At 33.9% G+C, this 15193-nt stretch overlaps 1 protein-coding gene across 1 annotated transcript in view; it reads right to left on the reverse strand.

The window, feature by feature from the left end:
• The window catches only part of LOC108970045 (nose resistant to fluoxetine protein 6-like), an 11624-nt gene extending 2251 nt beyond the window's left edge, over window positions 1-9373 (reverse strand). Inside the window, exons 1-2 of the mRNA XM_018935148.1 lie at window positions 8965-9373; window positions 6621-7216 (exon numbers count right to left, since the gene is read on the reverse strand). Of these exons, the coding sequence (XP_018790693.1) occupies window positions 6621-7216; window positions 8965-9199 (831 nt within the window). The 5' untranslated portion in view covers window positions 9200-9373. The remainder of the gene's footprint in view (window positions 1-6620; window positions 7217-8964) is intronic.
• Window positions 9374-15193: the final 5820 nt, after the last annotated feature.

Consider the following 15193-nt stretch of genomic DNA (forward strand, 5'->3'; position numbering starts at 1 on the left):
GATAGTTTGAGATTAACGGGTGTTTTAACAGCATTACAAGTGTCGCGACTGCCCAACCACATGCCATTGCCCAGTATGAAGCCAGGCTCTTTAAATCCTGATGAATCATACACTTTGTAAAGAAGTAGGAATATAGAAGAGTGGAAGGGTTAGTAAATTAATAAATATTATTATACTCGATTTGTCGATCAGTTGTTAACGTAATTAACGAACTATAAGTTATTAGATTTTACAAATACCCTCAAGCAGTTCTGTATCTAAGGACTGCAATCCTGAGGCCTTTTCCTTACCAACCAATCAAAGCTGATTGCCTTTGATCATGCTAGTACCTAAACCTGGGTTATGTAAAAAGTGCCGCTGATAGTGAGATTAGGCTTGCCTTTAACAGCCTCTAGCGCACTGTTATTGTATTCAAAGCTTCTATTGCCGCGTTACCATCGTAGCTTGCGTTTCTGTGCAATAGGTTAACTACTATGGCCTGGTCCTATCCCGAAATTAGCTGTCTGCCCTCGACTCCAGCGACTTCTTCCTATCTATTTCTCCCTCGCAAGTATGATGGCAGGGATAATACTGCCGGAGTTTCTTTGGACGAGGATTAAAAAATGTCCTGGCAGAAGTTTCATCTACACCCCCAGCCTCTCTCAGCCGGATAGTAACTTTCGGTTTCCTTCACCTTCAGTTTCAGTTTCTGATTGCAAAATATGCACCAACCACACTTTCTAAAGAGAATGGCCCGTTGAACACTCTTACGCAAGTGTATCCTTTTCTCACACATGACGCTTTTCAACACATAAAGTCTGTTAGAAGGGTATTTATAGATTGGGTTCTTTGCTTAAAGGATTTTTTTGGAAAAATTTTTGCCACTTCTATCCTTGTTTTTAACAATAAATTAATGCAGATTATTTTTAGAAGAAGAAGTTGTACTAAATTCTTCACTAATAATATAATATTTAATATTTTTTCTGGTTCGAAACACATTCTCTAAGAAAAATATTTATTCCTGAATTGTAGCTTTAGTGAAAGCATAAAGCAGCAAAATCAAAATCTAAATCCCCCACAATATTAAAAGTTTCATGAATCAAATATTTAACTCTCTCATTCTCATACCTACCATGCAATAAATAATTTCTGATTTTAGAATTCAAGGATAGTAAGATGAAGCACCACAAACACTTCTAATAGGGTGATAACTCTTATATCACTTTTTTTTCTACTATCCTAGTATATCTGGTTTCGTAGAGCGAATATATTGTGTAATCTTTCCCATGAAAGGAAGCACTTCGACAATAAAAAAAAAATATATATTTTTCTTCTTCTTTTAAGTGCACTTACTCTTCATAGCCCAAGGCTGTTGCATTAGCATAGCCTGTTGAACCTCCTGCAGTTGTGAATAACAGTTGTGGCTCACCATATTCGGACGACTTATCACTGTTAGGCCAAAGAGTATTGACGAACGCTGCATAATTTCATATTTTTCACTATTAGAACTCACTTTTTTTGTTGTGCTAACTACGCAACAAAGTAATGTAAATAACACCAGCACTTGATAAAGCTTCACTTTTAACATGTTGACTATTTTATTTAAATTTTTTTTAATTAATACAAAAGTATTTTTATTCGATTATGTTATCTTAAGACTTACCGAAAAGTCTACTTGATTTTTTTTCGTTTTGACAATTACAATATTTTTCTTTCTTCTCGTTTTGTAAAATGTTGTATTCACTGTCAATTTCCCCACACTTGTCGAAGTCACTTGAGCACAACTGATTCCATTTGATGGAAAAAATAACTTTTTTATTATTTCAGGTTTTTCTGATATTTTTCTTTAAAATACATCAATTTTCTAAAAAAAAGTGCCGCTTGTTTTTACAATTTCACTTTATAGCCCACTTCAACTATAGTTGTAGTATCCTAGTATCCTTAACATCCTTTAAACTCACTCTCACTTTGAAATTTGAAACCTTCCGTTTTCGTTTCTATTTCGCTTCCCGCTTATAAGCTTTGAAATCGAAGCGCCTTAACGTTTTACGCGAACTGTCAAAGAAAATTCGAATGTGCTCATATTTATTAATTTAAAGTGCAATAACTTACCTATTAGCACATACGAATTAATTATCCGCCGCTTAGTGAACTCAGACTATTCACAAATTTTGCATTGTTTTCTTTTGCTCCGCTGCTGAGCTACGCATGGGGCACACTGCCGGGGTTTTTATTTACTTTTGCAAACAAATACTCATCTACGGAACGTCTTTTCAGAATACGAGTGACTAATGACTGATTATTATACATAGAACTTTCTTCGCTTTGCTTGGCAATCAATACTTTGTCATCAAAGCGAAGCACTAAAACAGGGAGTGTCTAAAAATAGGCTTTGCTTGCCGTGCTTCTCTTTAATATACCCATTTTCATGTTTTGTTATTATTATACTTTTTTACTATATTTCCTTTTACATCTCAACCGATTAAACTTAAACTAAAAAGCCAACAAGTACGATGTAATTTTAAAATGAAATAAAAACTCTAATTTGAGAAATCTGCTTCAAATAATGAAAACGCGAGGGTATTGCACAGGATCATGTTGAAGAAAGACATGTTACTATTATAGTATAAAACGGATATGGATATAAGGTATAAGGCAATTAAAGATATAGTTAATAAAAGTTGGGAAACAATGGCTCTATCTCTTCTTAAAATGCCAACAATAAAGCTCTTCATCTAGTACACTGTGACTTCAACAGCTGTTCCACGGATGCTAGAAAATAAACTGTTTCATTCTAGCAATATAAAAATATGAAACTGCTGCAAACAAGAACAGAATTATACCATATATAGTAACGGATAATTTAGCGGAATAATTCATTCGACGCTTATGGCTATTGCTTGTTAAATGAAGTGATCATAAAGCTCTACTTCTGTAATTTTAGTTCGATACTACACTATATGATTTAATAAATTTTTATATAAATATAATACATAACAATATTTCCGGTATAGAGTTGTCAAACATTATGTTTATTATATAAGTCAAGTTCTCAAACATACATATGTCGCTATGGTACGAATTAATGAGATTTGGAGCTGTTCTAGAAACACAACATCTATCTGTGTTTCAAATTTTGATTCAAGTAAGTTGCTTAGTTTATGAGATATAAAATATTCCATCTTAAATTTGGCGAGATTGTATCAGCGAGTACAAATTTAATTTCACATAAGAGGAAAAAATAGTAAAAATTGTTAGATTATTTTTTTTTTTTTTCTAAGTTTAAACAAAATTTCGGTCATGTAGATTACAACTGATAAGAACCCTGTCATCCACATTTGTACCAGCTTTTTCATTAAAGACGTATCGCGTCAAAAGCTTTCCAAATTTTTTTCCCAACTGGTCAGTGATAACCGATGTATTAGTATAGTAGTTCCTTTCCTAACATCATTGCCTGAACAAAAGTTCCGCCTAAACTATATAATGATTTAGTGCTCTATGTAGATTTTTACTCGATTTGGTGGAGTCATACAATAGTTTCGAATGAAAGAATATACGAAAAACTTGGTTCGAAAAGTGAAATACGTGTATATGCCTTGACGGCTGGTTTGGCAGCTATCCCTCCAAGCAATTTAATGCCTTCAATATAAAACACCTAATATGAATCTATGGTATACCAAAGTTTTTTTTATTTATCTTATCTATATATTATAAAAATATTATTTGTTTAAAATGCATCCATTGTTACAATAAATGCATTTACATTCATGGATTTAGTTCCATCACAGTTCGCGTTAGTAAGCTTTCTTTAGTTCGTCTTGGGTTTGGTGCGCTGGACCAACATTTTAGATATATTCTTATAGGGCACTTCGAAAAATAAGGCAAAAGTTACGCAGAACGCATACAGCACCATGCAAATGCCAATGTATTCGATAACCTAAAAATATATCAAATGTATAAACGTCAAAAACAACAATTTTAACAAACCAAACTAGAACTCACTAAGCTATATGGACTTGCATAACGACCAACATTATTGAAGCTGACCATCAAAGCCATAGGTAGAGGATTTAAGAGGAACATAGCATAAGTAATTTGATTGAATTTCTTAAAGAATGGATTCTCCAACAATCCAAAGAACCACTTCACACTACCCGCCGCATTTGCGAATATCAGCAGACAAACACTTGATGAAAATATCACACGTTGAACGATCAGCATTGCCACATAGAAACCCACTGAGTAACCTTCTGAGATATTGGCAAAATTGATTGTAAAGAAACAAATGATCGCCGAACAGCCGAGATACTCCTGCAGCGACTGATTTTGAAAGAAATTCGCATACAGTTGCCTTTTTTGGTTCTGTACGAAAAACCAGCCAGCTAAACCGCCAATTACGTAGGCCAGCACACGTGACAACGAGTTCATATAGAGCTCTGTGAACAGCACCGATGTGGTCTCAAATGAAAACTTATAATTCATAGTGATAGCTGTATGGATAGTGTAAACCAAATTTGCTATTACAGTGGCGAGAGTGAGAGCTTTGCCGGTTTTCGGGTGTCTGCAAGTGAAATGTTCAATTAGATATATTGTATTAGTTAAAAGTACTAATATATTGCCTATATGCACTTACTTTGTATAGATGAACAGTAGAATTATACTGAAAATATAAAATTGCATATCACATGCTGAAGACCACGACCAAAACACGCACATATCTTCGTGATTGAAGAGATTTTGTATGAAGAGCACACTGCGCCACCAATACAACTCGCAGTTGGCATATAATTTATGGCTGAAGTGGAAAACCGATGTATCGTCCATAAAAAGCGCTCCAGCATCGGCCATGCAGATAACAAGGAAGTACAACGGACCCAATCTGTTTGAAGTAGAGCAAAAGACGAAACAAATAAGAATGCTTCTTTCTTACTTTATATGTTTTCGAATAGCTATGCTCACGCCCTAAGCTCGCGAGCGAACTAACATTTCGGTTTTCATTTCGTTCACATGACATTTCTGTTATGATAAATGTTGTAAAATGCTGTTTGGCGAAGTATGCAGGCAGCGTGTTTATTAATATCCGAAATTGTAATGATGACGTCGGGCATAACTCTTTCAGACTATTAAGCGTTGGCAGCTTTCGGTACTTACCTTATCACACGATGCATTATGTACATAAATACCGCTTTTGTATTCTTCATTAGACCACTGCTTCGTATGATCTCAATAGTTTTTGTGTCTCGGAAAAAGTGGTATGTTTGCAGGAAGCCACTGTAAAAAAATTTTAAAAATTTATTTTATTTTATTTTATTTTATTATAAAACCAAGGCAAACAAATATTTATTTAAAAAATGGTAATTTTAACGGGTTTTCAATAGGAACGCTACAAAATTTTAAATAAAATCAAAAACGTTCGGGAGATCAATAAAATTCTCGATTCCTGTATGGAACTCGATTTCTTTTGCATGTCCACCACGAGTACGTTTGCAGAAATCTTGGCGCTGAACCCACCACGGTCGACGCTCGTACGCGTGTATTACTGGCTGACCAATAACGCAGATTTTGTCTTATAGATGAATCCATTTAGCTAGAAATAAGCCTCATCGTTGAAGATGATTTTCCTTTCAAAACCTGAATAGTTTTCAAGTTTTGCTATTGGACGAACATTGAATGTTTGTTGATCTGACAAAACAGTTATGATGACTTGGAGGTAGTGCTCTTAAAGTTTAAGCCACTGCCTTCGAACTTTGGTAGAAAATTTTAATAATTTCGACTCCTTGTTGGATCGAATATCTTTACATGATGAAATGGCAACCCTTACTGAAGAGAAATTTCAAAAGAGCGAGAAAAAATGGGACCGTTTACTGTTCCTATGGATCTCCTTTTGTAGTGTCCCTATTGAAAACCCCGTTAAAAGAGGTTTAATAAGTCATTCAGCTGAAACAAATGTCGACATAAGTTGTCACAGTTTAGGAAGATTTCGGGCATTGATACTTTTAATAAATAACGCACTTTTTTTTTTTTCAAAAACGTAATCCAAATAATGGTCAACTAAACTTAGTATTGGAATACTGTAATAACTGTTTGAATGAGTTAAAACTTATAGCAATCCCATTTTGGGAGAAGGAGCACACAGTCTTTGCATATGACATTGCCATATATCAGCTCTGTATTCTGGTTCTATGCAGTCAGAGCGGTCTTTTCCTTGAACTCAGAAATATTCCACACAATTTTTAGAACCAAAGGTTTTGTAAAACAAACATGACAAGTTCACTTGGAGAAGTAAAAAATATACTATCTAGAGTACTGGGCAAGGTAGTTAGAATACGAAGCAATAAGATATTCCCAAAATTGCATCGCTCTTACCTTATTGTGAAAAACAGATCCACAAAAACGTCAAAATTTCCAAAACTACTTGTTAATTTGTAATGCACGGATTTATTAACTGATCCCAGATAACTGCCGCATAGTATATGGAATAATATTACGCCCATTGCACCATAAAACCGTAAACCATTCACCGCCGGAAAAGCGTCTGTGCCAACAGTTGTGCCCGTTGGGAAAAGCAATTCCCAGTTGTTTTGAACATCAAAACAGACAATAAANTCCCAGTTGTTTTGAACATCAAAACAGACAATAAACTTATTATAAAACGATTGCGTACTCTTATGGCTCGTCGTTTTTAGATGATCGTTCGTAGAATTCGTGCCATTTGCAACCACCTCAGCCGTTTCGATATTACGCTTCATACGTTGCCACAAGGCTAGAAATGTCAGCAGGAGTGTTAGTAACCAGCAGCCGATAAAAACTAGCAACGAAGGTCTTGAATAGAAGCCAGTACGTAATTTTAAATCCTTGACGCCTTCAACACGCATGCGCATATCATAAACATCATTCGACACAAACAGCTCATCCTCCACATAGGCGGCCATTAGTTGACTAATCTCAGCTACTGTACATGCGCTTGGCAAACACAGACCGATACTAATGCGCGGTTCATAGTAGATATACACTGGATCCATTTGCCATGTGGAGTTGTGCCACAAATTCACGACACGATAGTCTGTGGGAAATGGCGCTGTATCTGTCAATATTTTTGGATTCATTTTGTGTGGTACATGTGTAGATAGTTTGAGATTAACGGGTGTTTTAACAGCATTACATGTGTCACGACTACCCACCCAGATGCCGTTGCCCATTGTGAATCCAGGCTCTCGAACGCCTGATGCATCGAACACTATGTAAAGAAGGGGGAACACATAAGATTGGTAGAGAGTTAACGTTAGTTAATAGATATAATTAAACTTGGTACATATATGAGCGGTAATGTTTCGGTTATAATTATTACTTTTAAGAATTTATTGAGCAGCTCTTATTGTGGTTACTATGTGCTAGCAGCTTCTAGTATCTGCCCATTATTGTACTTGCAAGGAATACTAAAAGAGTTGATGAAAATTTGGCAATGCTGATTTGTGCGTTAATTCTTACAAGAGAGTTGTTAAAAAAAATAGTTTTTGCTTTGGGGCCACATGGGTTTATGGATTTCAAAAAATCTATTTTTTTTTTATTAACTTATTGAATTCTACAATACCTCTAGAATATTGTCATATATTTTCATGTTGATCCGAGTAACAGTTTCGGAGCTGCAGCCTTGAGAACTTGTGCGGGCTAAGTGTGCCGTCTTTAAACGCGTTTTTCTCGAAACTATGTTTTTGAAATCGGTTGGCAAGAAACTTCTGTAGATTTCTTGCCAACCGATTTCAAAAACATAGTTCACCGATTTTCCTGAAATTTTACATAGGTCTTTGAGATGCAATTCTTAAAGACTTGAGTGAAGGATTTTTTCTCGATTACAATTAGTTGAAAAAAAAAAATAATAATAATAAATTACAAAAATTTCTCTTAAATCAGTTATTTTTTCCTGCGTCCAATTTCTAAGTTAAGTTTTTAACTAAAAACGATTTTTTATTATTCACTTTTGATGACTCTGTAAAAAGTTATCCTGAGCGCATCTTTTTTCCGAGTGGTCACCGGAAATGGCGTCGCAATGGCCGGGCTTAAAATATTTTTTTCCAAAATATCTGAATTTTTTTTATTGAAGTGTATGTATGTAACATAACAAAAAATTCTAATAAATTGTTTCTTATTTTATATGAGAAAAAAAGGTTGAAAAAATCCTTTAAGAGGGGAGCCGACTTTAGAGGCTTTCAAAAATCTACTTTTTTTTAAATTTTTTTGGGAGGGAACGAAATAATTGATTAAAGCAAAATTTGTGGGGGTTTCTAGTTATGCTATATATTTAACTATTATCCGAATCATTTTTTGGATACGAAATCTTTGATATTCTGTCTTTGAGAAGCAATTGCCCGATGTATCTCGCTTGGCCATTTGTCGAACGGCGGCAGGATGCAGGTCGCAATTTATATCGGAAGCAAAAAATTCATATTTGTTAATAACTTATCTTCTAGTTAAATTAAAAAAAAAAATTCCAAAAAAAAGTGTAAAATTCTATAATTTTTTAAAAAAATTAAAAAAAATGGTTTTTAACCAAAAAAAATTTACTTTATATCCCTTTTAGCTGCGACAATATTTCGGATTCCCATTTATAACTATTCTTAGATAATTTTTAAAGAGATTTAAGCAAAACAAAAAAAATCGATTTTTTGAAGCATCTAAAGCAGGCTCCCTCCTTAAACCCAACAGAACACGCATTGTTGTCATGAAATGATATTTTGCTAAGTGAAGACATTAATTTTTTCTACGAATAAGCATCTATTTACTTACTTCGTCATAATTGTTTGATTTTTTGAGGCAATCGCAATTTTTTTCTATCTTGCCCTGCGGGCATTTTTCAACGACTTTACCAAGGGCTCTTAACTCTACTGTAGAGTTCAAGAAAAGTAAGAAGACAAAAATATATAGTATAGTTCCATTGAGCATCATATACCCTAATCTATCTCAATAATTTTGAAAAGAAGCACTTACTCTTCATAGCCCAAGGTTGTTGCATAAGCATAGCCTTTTGTACCTCCTGCAGTTGTGTATAACAGTTTTGGCTCACCATATCCGGACGACTAATCACTGTTAAGCCGAAGAGTATTGACGTACGCTGCATTAGTTGGTACTGGTCGCTGTTGGGAGCCACCATTTTCGCTGTGCTAACTACGCAACAAAGTAGTGTGAACAATACCAGAACATGATACAGCTTCACTTTCAACATGATGACTATTTTATTTTCTGTTAATTTATTTTAATTAATTCAGAGATATTCGTAATTCAGTTATATAATTATTGCTTAGGACAAGTTGAAAAGTCCTTTCGAAACCGCTTCTTACTAACTTCACTTAATTTTGTTATATAAGTTATTCACAAAGTCTTACTAATTTTCACACACTACCCGAAATCGCTTAAACACAACCAATTTTTTTTTTTTTTTTTTTTTTTTTTTTTTTTTTTGCAGAATAAACCACCTTGTGTTTATTTCTTCATAGTTTTTTTAGGGTTTCAAATTCTTATTGATATTTGCTCGCAAATATTTCCATTTTTTAAAAATGTGTCAATACATTAAATTATTATTATTTTTTTTTCATATAGTTAAACTTAATATCCTTAAATATATACAGTTTATCCTTTGTTTCCTTTGAAAATTCTCCACTCACTCTCACTTTGAAAATTTGAAGCCGCTCGTTTTAGTTTCTATTTAACGCGATAGAAATCTGAGCGCCTTAACGCGGTACGCCGAGAACTGTCGCTAAAAATTCTTACCCGCTTATATTTATTAAATTAAAGTGCAATATATAGTATTACAACACGTATAAATTAAATTATGCACGACATTTGTAGTTACCTGAAACGATTGCGCAAATTGTGCGGTTGAAAGGCGCATGCGGCACACTGCCGGGCTCTTTGTTTACTATTTGAGAACAAATATGTATATACGAATCGGCTATTTTGATACGAATGACTAAAAAGTGTTATTAACCCTTGACCTCCCACTTTTTTCGTATAAAAAAATGATTTCTGTGTATTTTGTTGAATGTTGTATATGAGTAGTAAAAGGAGAGGAATTTGGAAAAAATTTTTACTTAAAAGTTGATTTCTTCAGTGAACAATATAGAGTGTGACTTTAATAATATTATTATTAAATTGTTTATAACAGACTATTATAAATAAGAAACCGGCCACCACTAGACCGTAGTTCGTATTTGTATTATAAAGTAGCTTATCGTAAAAGCCTTTCAGAGTTTCCTCAGCGCCAACACATACTAAAGTTGTTTTCATTCGCTTCGCTATGCCCTTAGCATTGAGTAAATAATGCACTGTTTATATTTCATTTACATAGTTATGTCTAGTGTTTATTAGTGAAAGTGACGATGGATAAATTAGTAATTTACCTTATACTCGAAGAATACAAACATGTTGCAATACTTTTTATTCTTCTTCTTAATTGGCGTAATCACCGCTTATGCGATTATAGCCGAGTTTACAACAGCGCGCCAGTCGTTTCTTCTTTTCGCTACATGGCGCCAATTAGATATACCAAGTGACGCCAGGTCCTTCTCCACCTGTTCCTTCCAACGGAGTGGTGGTCTTCCTCTTCCTCTGCTTCCCCCGGCGGGTACTGCGTCGAATACTATTAGAGCCGGAGTGTTTTCGTCCATCCGAACAACATGACCTAGCCAGCGTAGCCGTTGTCTTTTAATTCGCTGAACTATGTCAATATCGTCGTATATCTCGCACAGCTCATCGTTCCATCGAATGCGATATTCGCCGTGGCTAACGCTCAAAGGACCATAAATCTTTCGCAGAACTTTTCTCTCGAAAACTAGCAATGTCGACTCATCAGTTGTTGACATCGCCCAAGCCTCTGCACCATATAGCAGGACGGGAATTATGAGTGACTTATAGAGTTTGGTTTTTGTTTGTCGAGAGAGGACTTTGTTTCTCAATTGCTTACTCAGTCCGAAGTAGCCCCTGTTGGCAAGAGTTATCCTGCGTTGGATTCCCAGGGTTCCAAGATAGACGAAATTATCTACAACTTCCAAGCTATGACTATCATCAGTGTCGTGAGTGCCAAGTCGCGAGTGCGACGACTGTTTGTTTGATGACAGGAGATATTTCGTCTTGCCCTCGTTCACTCCCAGACCCATTTGTGTTGCTTCCTTGTCCAGTCTGGAGAAAGCAGAACTAACGGCGCGGGTGTTTGTGCTGATGAAATTAATATCATCGGCATACTCTTATAATGAAGATGATACCTTCTCTATTTAGTTCTGCAGCTCGAACTATTTTTATTAGGTTAGGTTAATTTTGGTTAATCTGGTAAGCCATGCATAGACCAGTTTGGTCTTTTGCGATGCCGGATGAAGTTCACTTGCTAAGTTCAAGACGAGTGTTCATTGTTTAGGATGCCTATTCCTATTTCAACAAACACTGCGGCCTCACTGTCGATACCTTTTCCAGTGTATCATATTGTGGGGACCTCCGATTTTGCGGCGAGTTGAAGTGTGCTAAGAAAATTTTAACATTTGTGAATGTGATAATTTTGAATAACGTAATCACAATTGACGAGGAATGAATCTTTGAGTATAATACCAAGGCGAAGACGTAATCTTCCGAGAGGCTCAAGAGCAGCATTTCATTGGAAATCGAGCTGACAGCCTTACATCGACGCAAAAGGAGCCTATTGTGAAAGTTTTGAAAGAATTGAAACGAATGGTTCAATAAATTTATTTAAATCGACTCAGTCCTATTACTTTCCGGACAAAATCTATATCAACTCAGCTCAACATGCTGATCATTTATATATACGTATACTGTATATACTGAGTCTTCAACATTTCCTTCTCAGTGTTACAATTTCGTAGCAATCTTAATATATGTACCCTGGTCAGTGTACAAAAATATAAAATTATGGCCTTAAGTGCAGTTGTACTTCATTTCGCACTTTAATATGCGCTATGCTTAAAATTTACGGGATCAAGACATTATGGTTTGTTACGAAGATCACGGTCCTTAATTGTTCACATAAATTATTGTCAAGCTTAATAGTAACGGCACACACTTAGCATAACAAATGCCTTATTATCTCAACTGAATTACTAACTGTTCTCGCTTAAATGCAGCAGCAGTTAAGAACCAGGTATGTGACGCAACGGTTCATATTGGAAAAAAATACCTAAATCTAGTAAATACATATTTGTGCACAAATATCTAGCAGTTGCAATGTAAATCAATTGTAAATTCAAAACTAGAACCGGTGGCGTCTACTGCACTTATTTATTTCAGTAATATTTTAATTTGTCTGATAGTATTTGCTTTCAGACGTACTTTGAGTAGCTCATGAAATATGCCGGCAATTATCACCTTGTATGCGTGCAATTAAACTGTCTCGTTTAAAAAGCCATAAAGTTGTTGTTGTTGTTTTTTTGCTTTTTAATACAGTTGCATTTATTACAGTAGCTATTAGAAAATGGTACTAAAAACGTTGTTAAGAGAAGAAGAGAGTTTCACAATGTTTACGAAAGAGTTGGCAAAATCTCAGCACAAATCTTAAAATCAAGCTTAGTTCTGAGATATTAAAGAAATTTAGAAAATTTGTAAAACCTGTTATATAGTATAACAATATTTTAGTTATGGTGCAAAACAATATTTTACATGAAAAAAATACCATAAAATATAGCATTTGAATTGGAGGATATTGATGTTGGCGACCCTTGGCCCCACCAAACGGCGCTACGTACCGTACAAAGAAGAAATCAATTTATTGAAGGAAACATTTTATTATCTCGCGTCGTGGGATTATGGCGTAGCCTCAAGGATCGTGTGGTTACACTACTGAACTATTTTTTGTGGGGTTATGTGACGGCTGACACCTTGAAAGAGAACATAGGCCCTAATAGCTGCAAGAAGAGTTCGAAAATTGGACCTCGAGGCGGAACTTATGAGAAAAACAGTTGTTCGAGAAGGAAAATTTGTGAACTCAAATTCCTAATCAGACACCTCAAATACCCCAGAAACTTCTTAGAATATGAGTCGACATTTTTTCCTTCAAAGAAGTTAGTAGATTTAATATATTTCTACTTATATCTTATTTTAGTTTATTTGTTTATTATTTTATTCATTTATCTTTTATGTTATTACATATTATGTTCAAAGGTATAGATATTATCATCGTGGCAATTGTTTTTATGGCGTACTTAACCAATAGGAATATTTACATGCATGTTAAGCTTTCGTTTCCTTTCACTTGCTGTGTTCAGGTTGTGGTTTTCATACTAGCATCATAAGCTCTTATAATCTGGTTTTGCCATTTATACAGAGTAATTAGCCAATAACTTATACTGTCAGTGACAATGTAGACTTTTGAGTTGAGTAGTCATTGAGTACTAAATGATAGTAAGCGAATCTTTACGATGGTCTACAATTGTTAACATAAGAGGCTTAATTGAATAAATTGCGTTTATTACCGTTAAGTCCTTTTAATTACAGTATTCAATTGATAATGCAGTTCATTGTTGCTAATACGCATCTTTTAATTATTAGTATTATAAAAAGCTGTATTTGCATACTCATAAGATGCATGCGTGCAGAGATTGTTGTAGAATGCGAAAATTTTAATTAAATGCAAGATTATTCCAAAAGAAATGCAATTGGCAAAGCTGGCACTTATTCCTTCACGTTACTTACTCTTTGCTTTCATGACTTGCTTTTATAGTCACTTTTATGCATTCCCCCAATAATCTACAAACAAAAGGATGTTCATATAGTGTTAGTTTTTTTTTTTTTTTTTTTTTTTTTTTTTTTTTTTTTTTTTTTTTTTTTTTTTTTTTTTTTTTTTTTTTTTTGTTTTTCTTTCATTTTCATTTTCATTCATGTGCTCATTTTCGCTTCAGCACAATTGTCAACGGATCAGCTTTGGTTGATTCATAAATCAATGAGACATGATTGACGTTTCAATGCGAGATTGATGCTCATTCTTCTTCCTTCTGCCATTCGTAATTTGATTTTTAATTTCGTTCGCTTTTGTTTTAGCTTGGACATGGTATGTGCTAGCTAGACACACTTCGTTATACCTATTAAGAAAGTGCAGCGCTAGGGATTTGCTTCATCTGGTTCGTGAAGTATAGCAGAAATTGCTTGCTTTTAAATCATGTTTCTCTAACTAGAGCCGGTTTAGTACTGAAATGTAATTACAATTAATTTAAGACTAATCATATGAAAAAAATACTCGAAAAAAGAACCATGTTAATTACTTTCTATTACTATCAAATTCTTGAACTACTTTTTTAGTACTTAGTTCACTGCATGGAAACAAACTTTCTTGTTGTTCTTAGAATATACATAATATATAACTGCATTCGATTTTCTTTGATTACTTACGTTACAATCAAAAGTATTCTAAGAGATTTATATAATTCATTTCGTGGGGAAAAAAGTGTTTAACCTTTTATCTTTTTTTTCTTACAAAAATAATAACATAAATATCTTAGAATAATTTTGATTATTTTTGATTACCGTGACTATATAGGTGTTTGATCTTTTGTTCACTGAAGAGATATTGCCTTGTTTCTTTTTTTGGAAAACTGAACACATAAATATATTTTGTTGCGTTTTCTGAATATTTTATTTATTTTCATTACTTGTTCATTACTTTTTTTTCAATATGATTAATTTTTTATTACTTATCAGCAGTTTTAAATCAAAAAAACATTACTTAGGTTATGGAATACACTCTTAAAAGTAATTAAACAAATTGGTAATCATAATTGTAATGATTAGTTAATAGAATTCAGTATGTTTAATACAAGCAGTAACGCAATTCCAATTTTCTTCGATATGGTAATTATATTTGGTAATAAAGGATGGAATCGCGTATACAAGTAGTATCATATTGTGGCAGCTGATACGCTCAAAAACGAAAATGATTATATATAAAATCAAATTTTTTTAATTATTATAATGTGATGAATGGTCGGATGGACTCGCATTTTTGGTTTTTTTATCTTTTATTTGAAAATATGATTACTTTGTGATTACTTTATTACGGTAATTGGGAAAATTTTATCAAAAAACTGAAATAATTATATTTTGTCATGAAATAGATTGTTAAAATATTAAAAACATATAATTATAATGGTAATGATTACTTAATAACTCCGATTACAACATACAACTTTGTGAGTTGAATGCAATAAGTAAGTCAATACTAATATTT

Source organism: Bactrocera latifrons, unplaced genomic scaffold (genome assembly GCF_001853355.1).
Source record: "Bactrocera latifrons isolate USDA-ARS-PBARC rearing strain unplaced genomic scaffold, ASM185335v1 scaffold_28, whole genome shotgun sequence".
Lineage (NCBI taxonomy): Eukaryota > Metazoa > Arthropoda > Insecta > Diptera > Tephritidae > Bactrocera > Bactrocera latifrons.